The sequence below is a fragment of the Prinia subflava genome, chromosome 16 (genome assembly GCF_021018805.1).
Source record: "Prinia subflava isolate CZ2003 ecotype Zambia chromosome 16, Cam_Psub_1.2, whole genome shotgun sequence".
NCBI lineage: Eukaryota > Metazoa > Chordata > Aves > Passeriformes > Cisticolidae > Prinia > Prinia subflava.
This window is the reverse complement of record NC_086262.1, coordinates 1,735,368-1,760,298: the sequence shown is the minus strand read 5'-3', so window position 1 is coordinate 1,760,298 and position 24,931 is coordinate 1,735,368. Positions and strand designations below refer to the sequence as shown.

The 24,931-nt window shown below is 55.5% G+C and overlaps 1 protein-coding gene across 4 annotated transcripts in view; it reads left to right on the top strand.

Moving 5' to 3' along the window:
• Positions 1-24,931, top strand: part of PCDH1 (protocadherin 1) — a 56,642-nt gene that overhangs the window by 23,036 nt on the left and 8,675 nt on the right. For all 4 annotated transcript variants that reach the window (XM_063413231.1, XM_063413229.1, XM_063413228.1 and 1 more), the window contains exon 4: positions 5,084-5,303. In XM_063413231.1, coding sequence (XP_063269301.1) covers positions 5,084-5,303 — 220 coding nt within the window. The remainder of the gene's footprint in view (positions 1-5,083; positions 5,304-24,931) is intronic.

The following is a 24,931-nucleotide window of genomic DNA, read 5'->3' as shown; positions in this document are numbered from 1 at the left end:
GCAAAGGGAAGAGCTTTAGCAGAGAGCACATGGGCCGGGAGTTCACTGCCGCCGGAATCCGCAGAGGCCGGAGCAGGCACGGACTCAAAAAGGCAGGAGAGCACTTCACAGAGGATGGGGGTCATCAGAGGGGGAGCTGCCGAGGATTCCTCCTTGGGAAAAATCCCTGAGCTGCGGCAGCACGGAACCTGCAGGATTTTCCCGGGGATGAACGTCCCCATCAGAGCATCCCTGCAGGAACAGGGGCTCTGTCTGTCCCTCAGATGTGGAGCTGGCACAGGAATGTCAGGAGTGTCCCCATCAGGAATATCACAGTGAGCACTGCCGAGCCCTGAAGATGCAGGTTTTTTATCCAAAGCCACAAGTTCTCAGCTGAGAAAACAGACAGCTCTGCCCCAAATCCCATTCCAGCACAGTGGCAGCAGTTGGAAGTAGGAAACCAATAAATACCGGGGGTGAAAGGAGGGAGTTACAGCAATTAGGAGAAATGAGTCGTTCTGGAGTGTAGAAAATTAACAAGCAAAGCCAAAGACATTGGGGGAAAATCAATTATTACAAAGTCAACACAATAAGTACTTTAAAAAATGCGCCGGGAAGAGGTGGAATTCAGGAACTGTCAACTCCAAGTGGAGATTGCAAAATTGTTAATTATGGGGAGAAATGCAAAAGTACTGACTAAATAGTTGGAGTAATTTGGGCTGAGACATAACAACGTAGGATGTGGGACCTGCCCTTGTTTTGGGAACCAGCAAAGGCTTTCAAAATAGAGATATTTGACATAATTGGATGGAATAATTTGTACCAGAGAGTGGGAATATCTCTGCTCTGGAGGTGTCCATGGAGCTGGGGAGCCTGGGACGGGCAGGGCTGGGAGGGCGGTGATGCCACGAGCAGCTGGAAGAACAGGCTGGGGCTGTGCAGTGCTCACTGTCCTCGGCAGCCCCAGGGAACAACTGGATTAATGGCTAAAGCAGGGAATGGCTGATGGAAATAGCACTGACGTCAGTCACTGTGGCTGATGGCAGGGGACACTGGGCACTGGCATTACGTGACAGGTCCAGCTTTTAAACCTTTCCTTAGGCATGGTCCTGGCCTCCGTGAGGAACAAGGGCTGCTCCAGGCATTCCTGTGGGGCTGCAGAGGCAGAGCTGGTTTGTGTTGGGTGCAGAGCAGCTGGCGACTGATGGATGCGTCCAGTTGATAATGGGCATTTTATCATTATCATTATTTTAATTATTATTTTTATTATTTTGCATGAACACTGCTGTGAGGTTGGATATCAGAAGGAATTACAAATATCAGGAAAGGGTGGTCAGGGATTGTGAGGAGCTGCCCAGGGAGGTTTGGAGTGCCCATCCCTGGAGGTGTCCAAGGAACACCTGGAGGTGGGACTCGGTGCTCTAGGCTGGAGATCAGGCACAGCTGGGGCTCGATGACCTTGGAGGGCTTTTCCAACCTGTGATCCTGGGACTCTCAGCACAGTGTTGTGAGGCAGATCTGGTTGATCCAGAGCTTAGGGAAGGGAAGCTTGGCTGGCATTCCTTGTGGAGGAGCTCTCCTGGAGCTGCTCCTCGGCAGCGGCGCCGTGCCTGCTGCCATTCATCGCCGTGATCAATGGTCTGGAAGGAAACCTGAAATCACTGCTGATAAACCTGCGGCTGCCACGGGGCTTGGTGGAGTGGGAGAGGGTGCTGAGGATGGAGCAGTCATGCAGAGCAATCCCGATTGCTTGGTAAACCGGGCCCATTTAAACCAAGTGCGTTTTAACGCAGCCCAGCGCGAAGCTGTGTGTGGAGAAACGGAATGCTGGCTGATATCCTGGGAAGTGCTGACTTTAAAATGGATTCAGGGGTCATGCTGGACAAGTAGCTCAGGGTTAAGAGGCTGGAACAGACCTCAGGTGGAAAAGCCTGCGAGGTTGGAGGGGCAGAAAGGTGCTGGAGGAAGCCCTGGTGAGATGGCTCTTGCAAAGGTCATCTCTGATGAGGAGCAGGGAAAATCTGGGCCAAGCAAAGACAAGGGCCCCAAAACAGATTTGCTGTTGGAGGTTGTGACTTGGACCTGCTGTGTTTGACTCCTCGAACAGAAGGCTCCGGCGTGCCTCGGATGCACTGCACAAGCAGCTCCTTGTGCAGAGCTGCCTGCTCAAAGGCTCTTTAACCTCCCCCAGAAAGGTCACACCAAGCCAAATTTCTGCGAGGCAGGGCCAGACACATCGATTCCGTGCCTTTCCGTGATTCCAGAGTGGGGCTGTGCGGGTGGAGAGCTTCCCAGGGCTGGGCACAGAGGGAGGGCGGCACTGCCCGTGCCACGCTGCCCCGTGGGGCTGCAGGGGACAGGGCTTGGGAGCCCTGCAGTGAGAGGAGCCCTTTCGAGGGCTGCCTGGCAGGAGGTGACATTTAAAGGAGGTGTTTTTCAGGTAAAAGCGCTGCTGTTGGATGCAGCTCCCCGGGCAGGGGGATGGTGCTGTCACAGGCTGGCTCTGGGAGGTTCATTTGTGTTATTGCAGCACCCCGAGGAGCCCGGCTCGTCTGCCTGGGCTGCTGCCAGCACCGAGGGAAAGCAGGAGCTCAGGACGGGCCCTGGCAAGGCAGGGAATTGGTGTCAGCCGGGTGGGCAGGGTGCAAGGGGAGGGCAGTGCCAGGATTTACACAATCCCTGTGAGCTGGGAGGGCACTCCAGAGGGTCCTTGGCACCTGGGCAGCGCTGCCTTGTCCTCAGCTCCTCCAGAGCCCTCCCGAGAGGGGCTGCACCCTCTGCTCTGGCAACCCCCTGGCACGGGGTGCCTGTGCCCCATCCTGGAAGTGTCCCAGGCCAGGCTGGATGGGGCTTGGGGCCACCTGGGGGAGTGGAAGGTGCCTGCCCATGCAGGGGTGGGATGAGATGAGCTTTAAGGCCCTTCCAACTCAAACCATGCCATGATTCTGTGATTGCACTTGGCCAAAGCTACCGCTGTGGGGTTTTTGCCATGCTGATTAACCCGGTCTTCCCTGCTGCAGGTGGAGGTTACTCCTCCTTATCTGCCAGTGGTCCCAAGCAGAGGCTTTTTCTTTCCAGCCTTTGCCACCCTTGACCTTCTCTTCCCTCAAGCAATTTCTCTCTTTTTTTTGAAATATTTTGTCATGGTTTCTAACAACTGCTTGTCTGTTCTTCTGTGCTGAATTGGGGCAGAGCTTCTCCTCAAAACTGGAGCCCACTCAGCCTCCTGGCGCCCAGCAGAGCTGGCACATCCCAGCCCGTTCACACATCCCAATATTGATGCATTTTTGGGTGGGAGGTTGGCACCGTGGGTGATCCCCAGCCCGTGATGTGCAGTGATCCTCAGCCAGCTGTAACTCCTCCTCACGAGAGTGCAGATGTGGCAGACTCAGCCCACATCTGTCATGCCAGCAGTTAATGAAAACACAGGCCGGTGATGGACTGGGGACACAACACAGAGCTTTAATTTGATCCATGATCCCAGCTGAAAAGGCTGTCCACAGTAATTCCTTTGGGAATAACACTTTCCATTATTTCATGATTCCAAAAGATTTGCATTTCATTTCCATGATTTCCATGATTCCAAGTGATTTGCATTTAATTTCCATGATTTCACTGATTCCAAACGATTTGCACCCACATTACCCAGGCAGAGATGTACTGTGCTGCACCTCCACTGCTTGCATGCATTACTTATGAGAAAATCAGCTAAAACAGTGTCAAAAAAAACTTCCTCAAGTCGAGCTAGAACATTTACTGCTCCTCCTCCCTCCACGAGGCCTGCTGTCTTTTCAAAGGAAGGAGTTCAATGGCTTGACATGTTTGTTTGTGACAAACCTACAGTGGCTGTTACTCATTTCCTTGTTATCTTGTAGGTACTTACAAAGAGTTCTTTTATCTGCTTCAGTATTTTTCCAGGAACTGAAATTAAGCTAACTGTTTTATAATTCTCCAGCTCTTCTTTTTTTCTCATCATTAAAGACAGGCGCTATTTTAGCTCTCTTCCAGTCTTCTGGAAGCTCCCTGATTCTCTACAAATTCTTCAGAAAAAAAAAAGTCTTGGGGAAAAAAAAAAAGCCCTAACAGCTCAGAAGTTACTTAAATCAGGTCTCTAAGCATCTGTGGTGAATTTAATCAGGTCCAACCAACCTTAAAGCAGCTCATCTAAATGCTCCCTCTGTGTTCCTTCTCTGTTCGTCTCAATTCCTTCCCCTTCCTGGCCGGTGCTCGCTGTGTGTGGGACGCCTGATTGCCACTGATTTGCAGTAAAGACACCAGCACAAAAAAAGGTATTCGGCCTAAATGATGTGTTGGCTCCTCTCCCGCCTCATCACCTTCAGATCCCCATCAAATAATTCCTGTCTTGGGCTTCTTCCTGCGTTTCTGCTGGAGAAATATTGTGGTGGCCTTTCCTTGCTCCCGGTGGTTGTGTTTCAGTCCCTGCTCTTGCCCCCTGAACTCGTGCTGCCCTCTCCACTCCTTGGTAATCACGCCAAGGGAGGATTTGGTGGAAGGATTTGGAGCGGGATAATGATGTGGCTTAATGGCTGCTGGCAGGAGCCGCTGCCGCATGAGGCAGAGCTGGGAGGGAAAGTGAGAACTGGGGCCTTTGAAACGCTTAACGAGCACACGGTGGTGACCCTGGGTGGAGAATCCTGAGGATGGGAGCTGGGCTCAGGCCAGGGGCCGCGGGGGAGGGAGGATGTGGCCGTGGCTCTGTGCTGGCAGTGATGCCATCAGAGAGGCTTTGGCCACACGAGGCTCTGGGGCTGCCGAGTGGGGACTCCTGCTGAAGGGTGGGGACAACGATTCAGGAGGCTGTGCTGATGGGGGCACCTTTCCAGAGCTGTTCTGCCGTGGCAGGGGACATCTGGGTGACAGAGGAGGCTGGGACAGAGCCGTGGAGGGAGTGATGGGTTGGGGGGAGCACAGGGACCGTGCAAAGTGTGTCCCTGCACATGATGGGGAGCTCTTGGCCGGGATGGAGCCTGGTGCTGAGTCTGTCAGGAGGGCTCCGGGGGCTGGGGATGGGATCAGGTTGGATGACCCCACCCTTGCCTTCACCTGCTGGTGGGTGATGCAACAGCCTCTCTCTCCTCTGCAGTTACCTCATCGCCGAGTGACGTTCTCTGCAGCCAGCCAGGCTCAGGACCTGCAGGACCCCTCCCAGCACAGCTACTACGACAGCGGGCTGGAGGAATCCGAGACCCCCAGCAGCAAATCTTCATCGGGGCCCCGCATCGGGCCCCTGGCCCTGCCCGAGGACCACTACGAGCGTACCACGCCCGATGGCAGCATCGGGGAGATGGAGCACCCTGAGAACGGTACGTGCCCGCCCCTCGCGCCTGTCCCCTCCCCGGGACCTGTCCCCGAGGCTCCTGGTCCTCCAAGATCCATGTCCCCACTGTGGGTGATGTGGAGCTCGGCTGGGACATGCTCAGCTTGGTGGGATGGGAGGAGGGAGAGGAGGCAAGGCTCAAAGCAAGGAGTGGTGGGGAGGGGAGAGGTGGGTGAGGGAGGGGAGGGCTGGGGGAGCTGTGGGATGGGAAGAGTCAAGGAGACAGGTGGGCATGACAGAGGACAGGTGGGTGTGGCAGGGACAGGTGGGCATGGTGGGGACAGGTGGGTTTGGAATGAGAGGGAGAATGGCCACTGGCAGGGTGGTCTGAGATGGCTGCACAGGGGTGAGCAGAGGGGCTGTACCCAGCCCACGGGGAGCCCGTGTGCTCCCATGGGTGCCCGCGCCCACCTCAGGGGGTTGGGGTGTGCTGGAGCTCCCCATGGTGTTTGGGGCTGGAGCTATGGGCGGTTCCAGGGGCAGAGGGCAGAGCAGGTTTAGTGGCACAGGCTGGGCTGGGGAGATCCGTGGAGGGGAGGCTCACTGAGCATGGTGGTGGTGGTGGCAAACCCCAGAGCGACGTGTCCTTCACCGTGCCCCTCAGGTCACCTCCCAGCAGGGTCCAGCTTTCCTGAGAGCCCCTGGAGGTGTCTGTGGTGTCACCACCGGAGAGCTGCTTCCCCCTGCCCTGATAGCACCCGCGGTCGTGCTGCTTGTGCTGCCTCTGTGCTGCCCTGCCTGGCTGCAGCCCACCCCTCCAGCTGTCTTCTCCGGCCAGCCCCCGTTGCTTCCTTGGATTTGGCTCTGGCTGTGCACATAACATCTTCTCCCCTGTACCTGCTGCCTTCTGTGCTTGTGTCCCCAGGGGAGGTGGCTGTGGAGGTGGCAGGGTCAAAGAAACTTCTGGGAGGGAAGAGGAGGTGGCAGAAGGTTCTCCTGAAGTCTCCCCCTGTTTCTGGGAGCATCCCTGACTTTGGGACAGGTGTGTGTCTGCTGAAAGATGGCCAAGCATGTGTTCAGATGGTTTTTAGGGAGCTGCAAACGTGCTGGGTCCCTCTGTTGTGGAAACGGACAGGTCTAGTGGAACATCTCTTCCCAATTCCCAGGTTATTCCTGAAGTAACACTGGAGTTCTCTGTGTTACAACCATTGGAGCAAGGCGTGGTGGGGTTCCCAAATCCACCTGCTGCACCCTCCTGTCCACGAGTGTTGTGCAGATCACTCTCTCCCCAAATGTGGCAGTCAGTCACCTGGGAACAGCAGTTTGGAGCAGTTCCTGGAGCCCTGGCACAGGGTAACAGTTCTGGGCTTCCCTGAGTACTTGGAGGAGAGGCTGGAAGGGGAGTGAGCAAGGAGATGCCCATGGATGAGCTGATGGATGCGGTGAGATACTGGGGGTGATGGACCTGGAAGAGGAAAGGTTGAGCCCTGGAATGTGACAGGAGACTTGGAGATAATGAGGGAGGAGCAGGGCTAAAAGTAGGAAGAGGGAAGAGAGAGGAGCACCTGGAAGGTGGAGGGCAGAGAGGGATGTCTTGGGATATTCCTTGGAATGCTTGTTGTGTGCCCGACGGGGATGAACAGAGCTGAGGAAGGCCAAGGGACAGTGCCTGGAGCCCCCAGGAGTGGCTCCCTGCCCACAGCATCACAAACCTGCCCTATGAACCAGCTCCCTGTCTTGGTACAGGGTGCCCTGTGTGTGTTCACCTCCCAGGAGAGCAGGGATCACCCCAGGCCCACCCAGATCCGTGTGTGGTACAGACACTGTGGAGGCTCCCAGGGGTAACCACAACCCCGCTCTCCATCCCTCACAATGTCCTGTCTTGGCTCCCTTCCCGTGGCAGTGGTTGGGAATCGGGCTCCAGTGGCTCCAGCATCTGTCCTGACCTGTACTGGGTGCAGAGGCCGTGGCAGGTCAAGGCTCTAGGGAATCCACCAGCATTATCCTGAGCTGTCCTGGTGCTGTGCAGATAATCTGGCACGGCACTTCAGAGGGGACCTGAGGAGCTGGGGTCAGAGCCGTGATCCTCTAAGCAGACTGTGAGGGGAGCCTGGCACTGGGACAGGTGATTTGGGGATTAGGAGGCACTGGGGGTGTTAGATCAGCTCACCAGAGCTGTGTTTGCTCCGTCCCCTGCCTGAGGTGTGGCACATCCATGTCTCTGCTTCCAGAGAAGGATCATGACTACTTTCCTGCAAACACTCTCCAGTGATGTGGGACCATCATGACCTTTTGGGGACTGTCCCACCATGTCCTTGCCTTGGCTCCATCAGCAGCACCAGTCCCTCAAACAGATCAGATCTTGGGTTTTTGGGAAGCCGGGCAGACTAAGCCATTCTTGACCTTCTGTTAAACTGCGGAGCCGCGCTGGATCCCGCACCCCCATCCCGCGGCACGGGCTGACACGACTGAGCATTTTCTCAGCTTTCATCTGGTTATAAATATCCAACATAACAGGGCTTCCATTGCTTTCTCCAGGAGATTATCCCTGCAGCCGAACCAATCTGATAAGCAAGTATGCAAGGCTATTTATAGCTCTTCAACTGGAAGACAGATCCATGCCTTTTCTTTGTAGATGGTTCTTCACTTGATTAACACACATCTCAGTGTCCTCCTTTTTTGGACCCTTTCTGCTGTGCAGACTGCAGTGAAATGCTGTATTGCAGGGGCTGAGCCAGGCCCGTTGCAGGAGGAATTACGCTGGTTCTGGTGAAGGCTTCTCCAGGAGCCTGGCACTGACGTGGCAGCTCCTCAGTCATCCCGGGCGTTTGTCATCCCTGCTATTTTCCCTCGCTGCCCACTGTTTCCTCCCCAGTGTTTCCCTGCGCTGTTCCCCACCTTGGTGGGGCATGCAGAGCTGGGAATGAGGCTCAGTCTCCCACTTGGCCACCCGGTGCTGTTCCAAAGACATCTGTTCCCCCAGATCCCAGATTTGCTTTGGTTGGAAGTAGCCGGGGAGTGCTGGTGCTCCGTGGAGGCTCTGCCCCGCCGTAATGCACGCAGGGCTTGGATGGGACAGTGCCAGTCACTCTCCATCGGCCATCAAGGGAGTTTAACAGGATTTCAGGGCTGAATATGAGCAATTTAGGAATTGTTCCACTGAGCCTGTTTTCCCTCTGTCCCTGTGTGGTGTGAACGTATCTGAGATTGTGATTTATTAGATGAGGCATTTCTGATTTGTGTTTTTCCACCCCCAAAATCTGTTTTTATGGCTGTTATTTAAAGTGGAGACCCCATGCCATTTTTAATGCATGCAGTTACAACCCTTCCAGAGCACGGAATTAACAACACCTCATGAGCTTTCCCAACACTCTCCGTGCCGTAGGATCTGCGCTTCCCAGATGTTCATGAGTTTATCTTCACAGTTACAGGGAAGGAACTCCTCCATAGGTGGGGAATGAAGTAGGAAATTGCAATTTGCATTTTTCGGCAGTGGCTGTGTGCTCTGGGTGACCCTGGATGAGCTGGCAGCTCCTCCCTCTGCCGTGTTGGGATCCTGGTGCTCCGGAGGCACGGGGCAGGAGTCCGGCTGCTGCTGACGTACGAGGCGGGAGCAGAGCTTGGCTTTGGGGCTTTGTGGCAGAGCTGGTGTCAAACCCTCCTGCCTGGTTCATTGCCGGGCTTTGCCAAGCCCAGCCTTTTCCCGGTGCTGTCCGAGCCCCTCCCAACACCTCGGCACAGCTGGATCGGATGGAGGGAGACGCTGCTTCCCAGGTTTGGCTGCTGGGCTCAGTAAAACCCCACCAGTCCAGGTTTTCCTTTGTTTCAGGGAAGATTTAGAGAGATGCATTGCAAAGCCAGAAGGAGCAGCTTGTCTTACCCGTGTGTGACACGGCCATGAAATCCCAGCCCATGATTTCTGCCGGGAGTGTCCCTTCAGGAGTTTCCCACTTTGTTAGCACAGTGTGTGAGACCCCAGGTGAGCCCTCCCAGTGGAAGGGCCTCTCTGCTCCCAGTTTCACCAGTCTACAGTTAAACTCTGCTCCAGCTCCTCCCTTTTCTTCCCACTGAGTCCCACAACCCCAGAATTCCCTCTCCTGGTGCGTACTCCGAGATCCCATTCAGGGAACTCAACATTTAAAGATCTCTTTGAAAGAAAACTGAGTCAAGTCCCTCCCTGTGAGCAGAGCCAAGGCAAGAGATTTTGGCAGCTGGGCCTCTCTTCCTCTCCTCCCACCCTTCCTCGCGCTCCTCCCAGCCATTGCCATCTGCTCCTGCCACCACCACAGACCTGCAGCCTCATTCCTGGGCAGCAGCAACATCTGGCACATCTTGGATGTGTGTGGTGCTTTTTGGCAACCCTTGCAGAGGCAGTCTGGGGAGAAGTTTCCCTCCTCCTCTTTGCTAACTTCTGATTATAGTTCAGGCCTTCCTTTCCTGCAGCTCATATTCCTCTCAGCAGGGCTCCACTTTGCCCATAGGCTTTTGGTGGGTCGGATGTGTCCAGGTGATGTCCCACAGCCCCCCAGCAGCACTTGGTGACATCCACAGCAGCTCCAGGTGCAGGGATGATGTGTCTGGGAGTGTTTGTGTTCACAGTGTGACCGTGGCATGGAACCATGGTTGCACCTGGCTGTGTGTGCACCCTGCAGTGCCTTGGGATCACGGAATGGTTTGGCTTGGAAAGGACCTTAAAACCCATCCAGCCCCACTTCCTGCCACGGGCAAGGACAGCTTTCCCTATTCCTGATTGCTCCAGCCTGGCCCTGGACACTGCCAGGGATCCAGGGGCAGCCACAGCTGCTCTGGGCACCCTGTGCCAGGGCCTGCCCACCCTGCCAGGGAACAATTCCTGCCCAATATCCCATCCATCCCTGCCCTCTGACAGTGGGAGCCATTCCCTGTGTCCTGTCCCTCCAGCCCTTGTCACCAGTCCCTCTCCATCTCTCCTGGAGCCCCTTTAGGCCCTGGCAGGGGCTCTGAGCTCTCCCTGGAGTTTTCTCAATGCTGAGCACCCCCAGCCCTGATCTCCTTGAGAAGGTGGATGGCTCAGAGTATTCCTGAGGCAAACATCCTCTTTTCCTGCTCACCATGAGGATGGATTTGCAGCCCTGGGCAGTCACTGCCTCCTGCCTCTACTTTAGTGCCAGTCATGAGCTGCTTTTTAAGGTTCTCACTGCGATTGTTGTTCCATTCCTCGCAGCCAACAGATGGGACAAAAAAATTACATTCTGTCTCCTTCCCTGGCACAGAGATTCCTCTAGATCTTAAAACCTATTCTCTTTTTCCTACATTATCTTTAAATGTCCCTTTTGTCTTGCAGAAAGAGTTCCAGGCACATTTGCAGTCTGTGGAGTTGTTTTTGGGGTTTTTTTCCAAATGTACCATGCAGCACTTCTGCTTTGTTGCAGAGACTGAGGAATGCTTTGGAGTGGTCTATGTCTGGGATGTGGGATTCCAGCTAGATCCATGCCCTTCCTGGTCTTTGCTGACTGGGATGCAGTGGGTCACACATCTGCCCAGCTGAGCTCAGGTCTGGCTGCTGCTTGGTCTCCTCTCTAGCTGAGACATTGTGGGTTTGGGGTTTCTGTAACTGATCTGCAGCCCTCTTTAACACTTCAGGGCTGGAATTCCTTTTGTCCTGCAGCAGTTCCCACCCCTGCCCAGGTTTAGAGTGTCCACATTCTTTGTGTTCTTCTCCTCATCTGCCTTGGGAAATTCTCTCTGTGTCCCTCAGTGATCCTCAGCACCTGCATTTCTTCAGTAGAAATCAGGAGCTTCTCTCCTTTCCACACTTAATGTTGGTTCATCCCCAAAACTGGCTCCTGGTTTGCTTAATCACCGCTGGGAAAAGATTTTTATCAGGACAGACAACATCCAGCAGATTGCGAACGGCCCTGGATTACCCCATCCCGGTTTCAACATTTTGCCTGAGCTGTAATTCCAGCCCTATTTCCTTATTTTCCATGTTTTCCAGCGGCTGCGTCTGGGCAAACTCTTACGCCAGAGCTGCTCGGGGCAGGGCGGCTGTCCTGCCACGCCAGCCAGGTCACCTTCCTTAATTGTCCCCAGGAGCCCGGGGTAAGCAGGGGACGGCTGCTCCCCTGCCCCAGGAACAAGCACATTGCTCCCAGCTCCAGAGAGCGCCTTTAATCCTCTCAAGACCTTCTAAGAAGGCTGCTCCTCGCTTCAGACGTTGTCCAAAATAGCTGTAATAATTTATCTGCCTCTCTTGCCTCACTGGATTATGTGGTAGCGCACACATAAGGTTGTCCTGGAGTTCTCCAAAGATCCTTGGCGGATCCTGGACATCTTTAGAGGAGTTATTTGAAGAACCCAAATTTCCCTGTTGGGTTCTGGTTGCTTTTCCCCCCTTTCTGTCCCTGAGCCCCCCGGGTGTGATTGTGAAAGGTCCAGGCAGTGCAGACACTCTGAGTCAACGCCCAAGAGACAAAAGCTCCGTATTTCAGTGGGAAGGAGCCTTCTCTTGGAGAATATCTAGGTCCCCATGGCTCTGTGTGCCTGCTGCATTCAGGATCGGATCTGGGCAGTTTTCTGCAGGTTCTGCAGTCCTGGGCTGGGATCTCTTCCATTCCCTCTTTCTGTATGTGGAAAGCCGGTGGAAATCCGTGAATGCCCTCTTGCTTGTGCTATGTCCTTCACATTCATCCTGCTCTGAATTTACTGGTGAGGAAAATTCCATCATTTTCCCTACTCTTTATTCCCCTTTCCCTCTGGAAGCGCTCCCCAGGGTGCTGCTGTGCCTGTGCATGGTGAGTGCACAGCTCGGGGAGCTGACCCTGCCCTCGCTGTGAGGATTTTCTGGGCAGTCCTGCAGAGACCCCAGGCCAGGAACACGCTGGGAGCTGCTGACCCCAAACTCACCCCGCTCCTTGGAACCACTCCTAGGCTCGGTCAGCTCCATGGCAAACTTTGAGACTTCCCTTAAGGGAATCAGCCACAAACAGATGGGAATATGGAAGGTTTTAGCTAGGAATTATAAATGAGCTCGTTGAGGGAAGGCAAATTCTGCTGTCCCAGAGAAGGGAAAATTTCCCATCTCCCTGGCAAGGGAAGCTCAGCTGTGTCATGGAACTCTTCCAGTCCAAGGCAGGAACATTTTCCATCACATTCCACCTCAGCAGGCCTGGGAAAGGGTTCTCACCTGGCAGAACATGACCCCAGTGACATTAAAACAGGGAACCCAACCCACACAGGACTTGGCATTTTCCTTTTCCCTGGCAATGGTTGCAAATTCCGATGCAAATGCCCATGCAAATGGTCAGGCACAGCTATTCTTATCTCTGGGCCAATCTCAACATCCCTTCTTTGGTAGAAAGTCAGTTTCCCAAAAATAGTTTACATCAGCCTCCAACTATTCATGGCTTCAGCTCGAGTGCGTTAAACCCGGTTCCAGGAAGAGTTTTCCGAATTAGATCCGCAATGGGAACGGGAGGGTGGGGCCCTTCTTTGCTTGCCCCACGTTCCTCTCCAGGGAGGACATTTCCTCAGTGTGAGGCATTGGGTGAAGCTGCTTCAGGCTCTACTTCTGTGTTTCCCAGCCCATTTTAAAATACACACTTGAACTTGGGACCTGCTGCCATCGTTCCTTTGGACAGGTAGGGAACAGCCAGGAATGGAAAGGATGATTTCTCGTGAGCCACAACACTCTGTGTGTTCTGGGAGCAGAATAGGAAGGTCCCTGCTCTCCCTCTTGGTTGGCTCACCCCTGTCCCTGTGCCATCCTGCTGTCCCAGCACAGCTCCATGGTCAACTGGGCAGGGGAGTGACCAGGCTGAGGTTTTGCTGGGTCACATTTTTTGGCCATTTTTTGCCCTCCAGACAGAGCAGTTTTCCCACCCTGCCTCCTCCGTGGCTCCACAAAGAGCTGAACTTGCAGGAAGCCGGGATTCTGCAGGAGGCAGAGATTCTGAGCTTGGCATTCAGCTTTAGAACACGTCTAAACCAGAAAAAGCCACCGAGTGTAAAAGCAACAGACAGGCAGGATCCCTCAGCAGCCTCAGACTATTTGTTGTTTTCAAAGACCTGCTTCCTTAGAAAGCTCCTTTTGAAGTAATTTGACGTGCCATTTCCAGCTCCTGTGTGATCTACCGCAGTTATTCCCCCTTTATCTGCCTCCCAATGCTCCGGAATGTCTCCATAAACCTGCCTGCCTCTGCCCGTGCAAGGGACCTGCATTAGTGTGGGATTTAAACTTAATGCCAGAGGAGCTTACAAAGTCTCCCATTCGAGCTTCCCGTGGACTCCACACCGCAGTTTCTTTCTCATAAAAATAGCAGGTGGCTGAGTTTGAAGGATCGGTCAGGTGTGGATCCCTCACATGGAAAATCCCTCTCGCCGGCAGGAGATAGAGGATAAGGGATTCATCCCTGTCCCCGGTGAAATCAATGGGAGCTTTGCTGTTGAGACAGGTCAGGTGTCAGTCTCAGTTGTTGGCTCTTCCCCGGGATTTGATCCTTTGTGCTCTCACCATTAAAGGATCTCTCTTCCTGTCTCCTTCCCACGGGCTCTCATCCATCCTGATTTGAAGTCCCCTCCGTTAAGTGGCTGGAACGCCGGCGCTCCGCTTCCCCGGCGGAGAGGACACTCCATAAATCTCCCATTAGTCATGGATGTGGCGAGCCATCCCAGGGATAGGCTGCTGTGCCTCAGAGGTTATCAAACCGTGGCAGCCCCTGCGTTTGCCTCTCCTTTCCGAGAGCGCAGTTCCCTGCCAGCATCCAGGGCTCATTTCCCGGGAGCTGAGGCGGCCACGCTTTGCTCAGGGACACAACAGCGGCCACGTGGGGCTCAGTCCTTGTTCCCTGGCCAGTGTGGCCAGAGCTGGGCTCCCTTTCCAGCACTTCTGAGCAGGACAAGAAGCTTCCAAGAAGCAGGAATGGGGGAGGTTTATGTGTTGGTGGCTAGAAGGCTGCGTTTTCCCAGGAGAGACAGGCAGGGACATTGTCTGTGTGGGGTGGAGAGGGGGTTGTGCCTCTGAACAGGGTACAAGGTTCCCAAATGATCCCTGTGAGGCATTTCAGCCTCAATCCTCATGGAAAAGGAGGGCTGAACCTCACGGGTGGGAGCATGGAAACCTCCCAGTGTGTCATGGACACCGAGTCCTACCTGGATGCTCCTTCCAGGGCTGTATCCCTAAAAACAAACATCCAGACCTCATTCCTGGCTTGGGGGACAAGAACAGGGAAAGATCCCTTCAAAGGGCTCTGTTCCAGGGCTCACGTCAGAATGAGCTGGATGATGAGGACTCTGCTCGTGGTAGGTCTTGGACATGCTTGGATTTACATTTGGCACCTTTACTCCAGCATGAGACTGGTGTGGTCAGGCTAAAATAACATCATTTTTCCAGTAATTTGGGGTAGACTGGTGGGGATGCTGTGAACCAGGAATAAATCCGCTCAGGTGGCCCATGGGTGAGAGCTGTGACTGTCCTGTACTCTGTGTTCTCTATTACTCAGACATAAAATGTTCTTCCAGAGATGAACCCTCTGCACAAGGAACATGGGAGAGGCTGGGGAAGGGCTCCCGCAGGGAAGAGCGGGGTGCTGGAATGCACAGGTCCAGGGAACAGCAGTTCTCTGTCAGCTGTGTGTGTCTGGGTCAGAACAACCTGCCTGGACGTGAGGAAATGGGGAGGCAGCAGGGAAAGGAGGAGGGGGTCAGGATGTGATCCCTGCTCAGGGATGTCGGAATGGCTGTTGTGCTGTTTTATTGCTGCCGAGGAAAGAGAAAATGGAGCAGGGAATGCAAAATGACAGAGAGTGAGGAGATGTGATATTTGCCTGATGTATTTTGCTGGTAATTAGTGTAATGCCAATTAGACAGAAGTAATTTTTTTCCCCGTTCTTCAGCTGTATAAATTATTGCTGGAATATATGCCAGCTCAAACCGAGATATTAAACTTGGAGTGATGTGGAGATCTCTGCTCCTTGAGGATCTCTAGATGAAATTACCCAGACAACAGGGATCTTGACAAAAGTAAGGCTGACTCTATCCAGAAAGAACACGAATCAAAGCCAAAGGAATTTTTGTATTCCACGTCTGGCGTCTTGCTGCTTATTAGCCACGCAGGAAGGGGCCCCCACAGAGATGCAGCAACATCAGTGAGAAAAGGCAAATATCTCGCCTCTCCTGCAAACAATACCACTTCCAGGCTATTGTTCCCCTATCAGCTTCCCTGAGGAGCACATCCCGAGCCCTTCCCGTGCTCGGGGCTGCAGGTAAACCCCGCCGCCCACGCGCGTTCATTTGTCATTCCCTGAGCCCTGGTTTCTCCCACACCGGGACAGCAGCGCCGCGGTTGTTTTGCCTCCGGGTCCCCGGGGACACGGAGCTCTTTAATGATGATGTACGGCTTCCTTCAAAGGGTCAATTGCTGGCCCGGCCCTCTCGGATCACGGGTCCCTCGGAGCTCTCCACCTGGGCACCGACGCTGCTTTGCTCCGTGCTGCACACGGATTCTCCCTCGCCGTGAAGAGCAGACCTGCTCTTGCCGTCTCCTCCCTTTGGAAAAATAACTGCTAAAAATGATGCCCTTGGACCGATTCTGGGAATTTTCATCCATCTCTGTTGGACCGTGAAATCCAAATCTTCTCGTGATCATCCTGCTGCTCCCTGCTGCTGTGCTCTGGGCAAATCCCCTTTACCAACCTGCCTCTGATGTGAGGGGGGGATGATGTATCCTTCTTGTCCCGCCTGGATTTTAGGATTTTGTAATCCTCGCTGGCTCTTTAAAGTGTGTTTTATTCATGGCAGCCTTTAGGACTGCCTCTGGCAGGCCTCCCTCGGGTGGTGCAAACTTCACTGCATCTCTCCTCCAGCAGCCTGTAAACTGCAGCACCCAGGGGTAGCTGGAAGCTGATATTCCCTATCGGAAGCGATTATCCATCTTTTCCCCGCTTTCCCGCAAGGGCTTCTTGCTGCCATCCTAAAAACAAACACAGGGCACAGCAAAATTCGTCAGATCGGGTGTTTTTTTCCCGAATGAGCCATCACCAGGCTGCCCCATTCCTAAACTTCCTCATGTCCCGTGTTTGCTCCTTCAGCCGGATGCCCTGGCGCTGATCCCTCCTGCTTTTCCAGGAGAAGGGGATTTCTCCCCAGTCCTGGCCATCAGGGCAGCAGATCCTTTCAGTGCTCGGTGGGCAATCACAGCAGGAGGACAAATGCTCCGATTCACGCTGCAGGGTTGATTTCTTGGGGTGGATTTTGCCTGCACCCCCGGAGGATGTGACCGGGGCTGCTCCTGCCATGTGCCAGCCACCAAACCTCTCCCCGTGGTGCTCCCACTGCAGATTCTCTGCCTCGCAGTCTGTGGGCGTTGGAGGCGTCAATAAGGAGCGCTTTCAGCTGCTTTGTGGCACGGCTGCACTGCAGAGAAAGGGGCTCGGCAGTCCAGGGCTTGGGCTCTGGATCTCCAGGGAATCAGCAGGGAAACGGCCCCATTTGATGTGGGATCCTTCCTGCAAATTTCCCTGACTGTGTCCCTGCTCTAACGCTCCCAGGACTGCTGTGTGTTGGATTTCAGCTGGGTTTGGTTCCCTGGGGCTGGGTTTGGGATCCAGGGCTGTGTGTGCCTCCATCGGGGACAGACATGTCCCCCCCAGTGAAGCCCAGGAGCCTCACCCTGCATTCAGTGCCCGTCCCCTTCTCACAGCCACCAAAAATTCTGGCAGGGGTCTGCCCCTTCCCCCTCGGTGTCTGCAGGACAGCTCAGGCAGGGTCAGGACAGGCTGTAAAAGAGCTGGAATGATGTGCGGGTGCTCCCTTTCCTCAGGAGTAGCCCAGGAAAGATCGGTGGCAAGGAAACAAAGCGTCCACATGCAAATCCATACTGTCATTTCCTCTGCCGGTTTCCTTGGGGTTTGGCTTGACTCTCTTCCAAGGGCTCTTCCTTCTCCCTGCTCTCCTTCCCTCCGAGTGGTCTCGGTTCCCTTTGTCTGCAGATCCCCTCCTCGAGAGGAGCCCTTTTCATAAACTTGTGATTTCTTTTGTCACTTAAACACCTCCCTGACTTCAAAGGCCGGGAACAGCACTTGGCTCTGTGGCTCCCGGCCCCCTGCACCAACGATTTCCCCCCAGCCATTGTCCTGCCGGGGAAGGATTATTAAATTGTTGATGGAGCTGAACAATGGTTTTGTTCAAAGGCAGACATGCGAACGCCACTTCTTTTCTCCTTGACACAAGAGCTTTAATACCCGGGAACAATGAGAGGCAGCCACCAAGGAGCAAACACTGGAGAGGATTCACAAAGCCAGGCCGGTGTTCCCAAATCCCTGTGCACATGAACTGGTGCTCCTTGGAGTGCTCCCCGTGGCTGTAGGTGAGGTGAGAGAACTGCCCGTGCTGACAATTAATTAAAAATAACCCAAATATTGGCTGTTAATACTGGCTTGTGTGATTAGGACATGAGCAGGGGGCAGGACAGGACCACCCTTTGGATCTTGGAATTAAGGTTGGAAAAAACCTCTGAGGCCATCAAGTCCAACCATTCCCCCAGCACTGCCAAGGCCACCACTGACCCCTGATCTCAAGTGCCACATTCATGTGACTTTGAAATCCCTCCAGGGTGACCCCACCACTGCCCTGGACAGCTCTGCCAGGGCTTGACCATCCTTGTGTGAAGAAATTTTCTCTGATGTCCAACTTGAACCTCTCCCAGTGCAACTTGAGGCCGCTCATCCTGTCCTTGTCCCCTGGGAGCAGCTCCTGGTTTCCCCTGTCTGTCCTCTCCTGTCAGGGAGCTGTGCAGAGCCACAAAGTGCCCCCTGAGCCCCCCTTTCTCCAGCTGAACCCCTTGCCCAGCAGCTCCATCCCCCCGCTCAGGGCACGCCGGGCGCACACGGATCCGGCCGGGCTGTGCCTTCAGAGCAGCTCTGGGACCTGCAGTGAGGATCCTTCCCTGCACTGCGCAGCCTCAGGCTCTGACATTTTGTACTGTGCAGGCTCCTTTCCCATCGCTTATCGCCTCAGCTGCTTTCCAACACCACAGCTTCAATTTTCCATGCTGGGTTTCCCTCAGGTTGATTTCTTTCTCTGTTTTTGCCGAATGTTAGCGGAGCTGTTCCAGCTGGTTTTGGAGAACAAGCCGTGCTGCCTCAGCCCTGCTAACAAAGTGATTATGAAAATTTCCTTTCAAGACCCATTAGCTTAACCACGCTCTGGGAGGGAGGTGTGGAATTTGGCATGGGAGCTGCCAGCAGCGGCTGGGGGCTGCTTGTCCCAAAATGTGCACTGAATGTATTGCACTACACATCCCTGGGGGCCGCGCCCACACTGCCCTGTGTGGCCCTCAGACAACAGCATTCCCAGAGTTTATCCATCGGGGGAATGGATTCCGACTGACAGAGAGGAGGTTGAGATTCGATATTAGGAAAAAAAATCTTTCTCTCTGAGGGTGGTGAGGCCCTGAGGCTTCCCAGAGCAGCTGTGGCTGTGACACTTCCCCTGGAAGTGTCGAAGGACAGGCTTGGAGGGCTTGGAGCACTTTGGGAGAGTGGAAGGTGTCCCTGCCCATGGCAGGGAACAAGATGAGTTTTACCCAAACTATTCTGTCATTCCATGATTCCGTGATCCATGCTCTCTCTGGGAGACCAGCAAGGGTTGCTGGTTTTGGTGGACATCCATCCTGTTCCTTGATTTACATCCATCCAGTTGCTTGGTGGCCTCCCTCCTGGACATTTCCCAGTGCTCTGTGATCCCCAGTTTTCTTTGGAATGCTGGGTACAGCATGGCAGGGATTATCCTTTTCCTCTGGGAGCATTGGGCATGGCTGGCTCTGCTGTGGGACTCTGGGGTCAGGGTGCACCTGAGGATGCCTTGCTGGGAGCCCAGGTGTGCCCAGGTGGGCAAGGAGGCCACGGGCACCTGGCCTGGATCCAAACCAGTGTGACAGCAGGGCAGGGCAGGGCCTGTCCCCTGTGCTGGCACTGCTGGGACACCTCCAGGGCTGTGTCCTGTCCTGGGCCCTCCTGGCCAGAGAGCCCTGCAGGGGCTGGAGCGTGTCCAGGGCAGGGAACGGAGCTGGGCAGGGGCTGGAGCCCCAGGAGAGGCTGAGGGAGCTGGAAAGGGGCTCAGCCTGGAGAAGAGGAGGCTCAGGGGGGACCTTGTGGCTCTGCACAGCTCCTGACAGGAGGGGACAGCCGGGGGGGTCGGGCTGTGGGAACAGGGACAGGGACAGGAGGAGAGGGAACGGCCTCAGGGTAAGGGAGGCTCAGGGTGGACAGCAGCAGGAATTTCCCCATGGGAAGGGTGCTCAGGCCTTGGCAGGAGCTGCCCAGGGAGGTTTGCAGTGCCCATCCCTGGAGGTGTCCCAGGAAGGGCTGGAGGTGGCACTGAGGGCTCTGGGCTGGGGACAAGGTGGGGATGGGGCACAGCTGGGACTGGATGGGCTGAGAGGGTTTTTCCAACCTCAGGAATCCTGGGATTCTCTGAGAGAGCTGCTTTGAGGGTTCTGGGAGATGGAGCCAGCCTGAAGTGCCTCCGACCAAGGCATTTCCTTGGCTCATTCCCAGGCTGCGACACGGCCCATGTCCCCTGGAACAGAGCTGTCCCCCCACACATGGCACAGGGGTGGCACACTGGGGTCCCTCACTGCCTTCCCAGTCCCCAGTGAGCATAGAAGGACGCTTCCTTTATCTTCTTCTCCCTTTGATTGTCCTTCCTGGGGCCTGTTTCCTCCCTTCTCCTGCTCCTCCCGGTGAGCTGGCAGAGGCTGCCTCAAGCTCCAGTGCCCTCCGTGATGAGCTGCTGCCAGCCAGGGAAGCAGGGCTGCAGCTTTAATTAAATGATAAGGGCAGAGCCCCGGAAGTGGGGAGATAAGGGCAGTGGTGTCTGCCACCACACTTGCCCAGGCTCTTCCTAATTAGCTTTGAGAAGCTCTGGAGAGGCAGATTAACCCTTGCAGGTGCTGGATGAGTGCTGGGATGCAGCAGGAGGAGGGTGCCCAGGCCAGCCCCAGGGTTGCCATGGAGCAGTGCCATGGTTTGGGTGGGATGGGGCTGGAGGGACCCTCTGTGCTCCCCCCAGCCCAGGGCAGAGGGGACAGGTCAGGGAGGATCAGACCTGGCCTTTCCCAGGCTCAGGCACAAGGCAAAGCTCAAAGCTCAGGTTTCTCCTGGAAGAAGCATTTGCTGCTCTGACATCCCCCAGCCCCCCAGGGCACGATCCTGCCATGGCTCAGGTCTGCAGCCCCTCTGGAACCACGGCCAGGGATGCTCTGAGAGCTGGGGATTTGGGGACACGGGGTAAGAGGTGACTCCATGTCACCAACCCGTGAAAATATGGACTGGCAGCTCCCAGGACCTGGTGCCACCACGGCCACCACCTGTCCCTCACCCAGGTCCAGCTGAGAGTGAAGTGCACCGGAGGGCTGGGAAGGGCATCTGGGCTGTAGGCACTGTGTCACCAGGTCAGTCTGTGTCAGAGTGGCACTGGTGACACTGCTCCTGGTGGCCTGGCCCCTTGTGGTCACACTGGCTGGCAGCACAGGGTACCCCGAGTGTGCCAGGAAGCTCTGGGATGGCCATTCCCATGTCCCCAGGGAGTTCTGGGATGGCCATTCCCGTGTCCCCAGGAAGCTCTGGGATGGCCATTCCCGTGTCCCCAGGGAGCTCTGGGATGGCCATTCCCGTGTCCCCAGGGAGCTCTGGGATGGCCATTCCCGTGTCCCCAATGAGCTCTGGGATGGCCATTCCCGTGTCCCCAGGGATCTCTGGGATGGCCATTCCCGTGTCCCCAGGGAGTTCTGGGATGGCCATTCCCGTGTCCCCAGGGAGCCCCTGCCTGGAGGGGACCCAGGCCATCCCCGCAGACCCCCACGGGGGGGAATCCCGAGCCTCCATCAGCAGAGCCGAGGTGGGAATGCCGAATGCAGAATGCCGAATGCAGGCAGGAGCGATCGCGGAGGAATGTGGGCAGCAGGAATGCGCATCCAAGGCATGCATGAGCTGGCAGCCCCCGGGGATGGCAGGTGGTGCCTGCTCCCGTGGGATTTACATAACCATCATTAGACCGTGCCAGCCAGGAGAGCCCTGCGCTCCCACCTGTCCCAGCTCCCGGGGCAGGGAGGGAAGGAAGGCAGCTCCATCGCCCGGAATTCCATGTTTTAGGATCTTTGTGCACTCCTAAAGGAACCTCAGGCATTGTTGCTCAGCTGGGTGCTGCAGGAGTGAAGGCTGGGAAGAGGGTTTGGTGATTCCGTGCATTGATTTGGACTCCCCAGCCTTTCTGGTGGATATTTGTGGAATGTGTCTCTGTAGGATGGCCAGAGGATAATGTTGGGGTATTAATGGATCCAGGATTTCATTCTGGAGCTGGATTTGATTGTTTTCTGCAATGTGAGCGGGAGGATTGCCCAGCAATACTCATTCCTTGCCTTTGCTCTTGTCCGCTGTGAGTTTTAGCTGCAAGGACCCGATTTTTCATAGAGGGCATGTGCCAGGTACCAGAAATTTTGAGAAGTGCCAATAAAATGTACCCAGATATTTTATTTCCAAAAGGAGGAGAGAAAATTGCTGTTTTTTCTCATTAGGAGAGCAACACTCCCCATCCTCCAGCCCCTTTTTAGAGGAGGAATTTTCTGTGATCTCTTGACCCTTTCCTTGTTCCTTCCCCAGTTTCTGCAGCCTCTGGGGCAGTCTCACTGGCAAGGCAGCTTCTTCCCTGTTAAATCTCCCAGGTGGTTCTGTCCTCTCTCTGGAAGCCACAAAGGGACCCCAGGGGAAATATTTCCCACCAGAGTGTGACTCTGGTCTGCATCACAAAGCACTGTCAGGAGGGGAATTAAGGCTGCCTGGTCAATCCTAATTTTGGCATTTCCTAACCTTTGAACCCTGTAATCCTATTAAGGTGCTTCTTAACATAATTATTCAGAAGTTTAAAGTAATAATTCTGCTTTTTATAGTCCAGTGGAGGTTGAAGCCCCTCTGTGCCAGCGTAGGAGATCATGGGGGTGGCACCACGAGCACAAAATCTGTTATAGGGGGCTGGAATTTGTTTCCCTGGGTATCACAGGGAAGCTGTGGGGTGCTGGGGATTTTGGGAGCCCTCAGGGTGTTGCTGAGCCCTGCAGTGTCCGGGAACATCCATCTGGGTGCTCTGCCCGCTGTTGCTGTGGCGATGTGGCCGCTGTCACACAGTGCCCGCGGTGTGACCACAGCAGGGAGGGGCTCCTCCGGCACACACGGGAAAAACGCATCCCCAAGGAGCTGGGAAAAGGGAAAACACATCCCCTGGGAGATGGGAAAAGGGAAAACACATCCCCTGGGAGATGGGAAAAGGGAAAACGGATCCTCCTGGATGTGGAGAAAAGGGAAAACACATCCCCTGGGAGATGGGAAAGGGGAAAACTGATCTCCTGGGAGACTGGAAAAAGGGAAAACAGATCCTCTGGGAGATGGGAAAAGGGAAAACACATCCCCTGGGAGATTGGAAAAATAAAAACACATCCCCTGGGAGATGGGAAAAGGGAAAACACATCCCCTGGGAGATTGGAAAAATAAAAACACATCCCCTGGGAGATGGGAAAAGGGAAAACAGATCCTCTGGGAGATGGGAAAAGGGAAAACAGATCCTCCTGGGAGTAGGGAAGAGGGAAAACAGATCCCATGGTAGATGGGAAAAGGGAAGAACAGATCCCCTGGAAGCCAGGAAAAGAGAAAACACACCCCTGGGAGCTGGGAAAAGGAAAAACACATCCCTTGGGGATGGGAAAAGGGAAAACACATCCCCTGGGAGATGGGAAAAATAAAAACACATCCCCTGGGAGCGGGGGAAAGGGAAAACAGATCCCCTGGGAGCTGGGAAAAGGGAAAACAGATCCTCCTGGGAGTGGGGAAAGGGGAAAACAGATCCCTTGGGAGATGGGAAAAGGGAAAACAGATCCCCTGAGAGCCAGAAGGGAAGAACAGGTCCCCTGGGACATGGGAAAAGGGAAAACAGATCCCCTGGATGTGGAGTAAAGGGAAAACACACCCCTGAGAGCTGCGAAAAAGAAAAACACATCCCCTGGGAGCCAGAAGGGAAGAACAGATCCCCTGGGAGCAGGAAAAGGAAGAACAGATCCCCTGGGAGCCAGGCAAAGCACTCCAGCCCCAACTGTGCGGGTGATGCTGAGCCTGGTGGGTGCATCTGTCCCCATCCCCTCCTGGGCAGTGCGGGGATGCCCTCGGCAGGAGCTGGGAAGGCGTTTGCAGTTCTGGATGTCCCAGCCCCTCACCCCAGGCCAGCTGCCTGTGCTGCCCTGCTCAGCCCGAGGGCAGAGCCGGCGGGGCTGGAGGGGCCGGGGAGATGCTGGGCTGTGCTCCATCCCTGACTCCGGGGGAAGCCCGTGTGTGCAGCCGCCTGCGGAGCTCTGCGGGTGCGCTGCAAGAGCGGGTGTTGCTCGTTCTTGCCCCGGGAGCTGGAGGTGTGGCTTGGAGCCGCAGTCACCCCCTCGGTGGGCAGTGCCGGGTCGGGCTCCGATACCGGAGCCATCTGGAGCGAGGGTGGGAAGTTTGGGGAGCCATCTGTCTGGGTGTTGTAGTGCTAGAATTGGTCCCGCAGCCGTCTGGCTGGGTGTTGTAGTGCTAGCAATGGTCCTGCAAGCCGTCTGCAGGGGAGGGGAGGGGAGGGAGCTGCGGCTGGGAAGAGCTGGGGCTGGCGGGGGGACCCCCGAGCCTCCCGAGCCCATCCATCCCTGCAGCTCCCGCAGGGACATGGGTGAGCTCGGGGCTTGTCCACGTGGGAATGTGGGCCAGAAATGGGTGAGGAGCCGTGGGAGGGATCCTACATCCAAAGGGTGTCCTGAGGATCAGCCAGGGAGGGATTGTCCCGCTCTGCTCTGGGCTGGGGCAGCCTCACCTGCAGTGCTGGGGCACTGTGGGTGCCACAAGATCAGAGAGAGCCAAAGCTGTTCCGGAGTGTCCAAAGGAGGAGCCGGGGCTGGGGAAGGGTCTGGAGGGGCCACCCGAGGAGCGGCTGAGGGCCCTGGGCTGGTTCAGCTGCAGCAGAGGAGCTGAGGGCAGAGCTCAGAGAAGGAGGGAATGGCTGGAGGGGGAGCTTTGGGATGGAGAGCAGGGAAAGGTTCTTCCCCAGAGGGTGCTGGCACTGCCCAGGCTCCCCAGGGAATGGGCACGGCCCGAGGCTGCCAGAGCTCCAGGAGCCTTTGGACAGCGCTGCCAGGGATGCACAGGGTGGGATTGTTGGGAGGACTGGGCAGGGCCAGGGGCTGGATGGGGTGATCCTGGTGGATCCCTTCAGCTCAGGATATTCCAGATTCCCTGCTGGGATAACACACTGCCTGTGCCCCCTCATTTGGGGACCGTGAAGGGGACCCTTGTCTCTGAGCCTTGGGAAAGAGATCCTGGCTCCAGAGCCACCTGCAGCAGCTCCCCTCTCCCAACAGCCCTGGCAAGGGGAAACGGGTTTGGGAAAGAGCCACAGAGCCCCTGTTCCCTGCAGGAAACACCTGCTGGGATGGATGGGATGGGATGGGATGGGATGGGATGGGATGGGATGGGATGGGATGGGATGGGATGGGATGGGATGGGATGGGATGGGATGGGATGGGATAGCAATGGGCATAGCCAGTGTAAAACATGGGATATTGGGCTGCACAATCCCAGCTGCTCCTTAGGGTGTCTGAGGAGGGGGGGGCGCAGCAGCGCGGGCGCC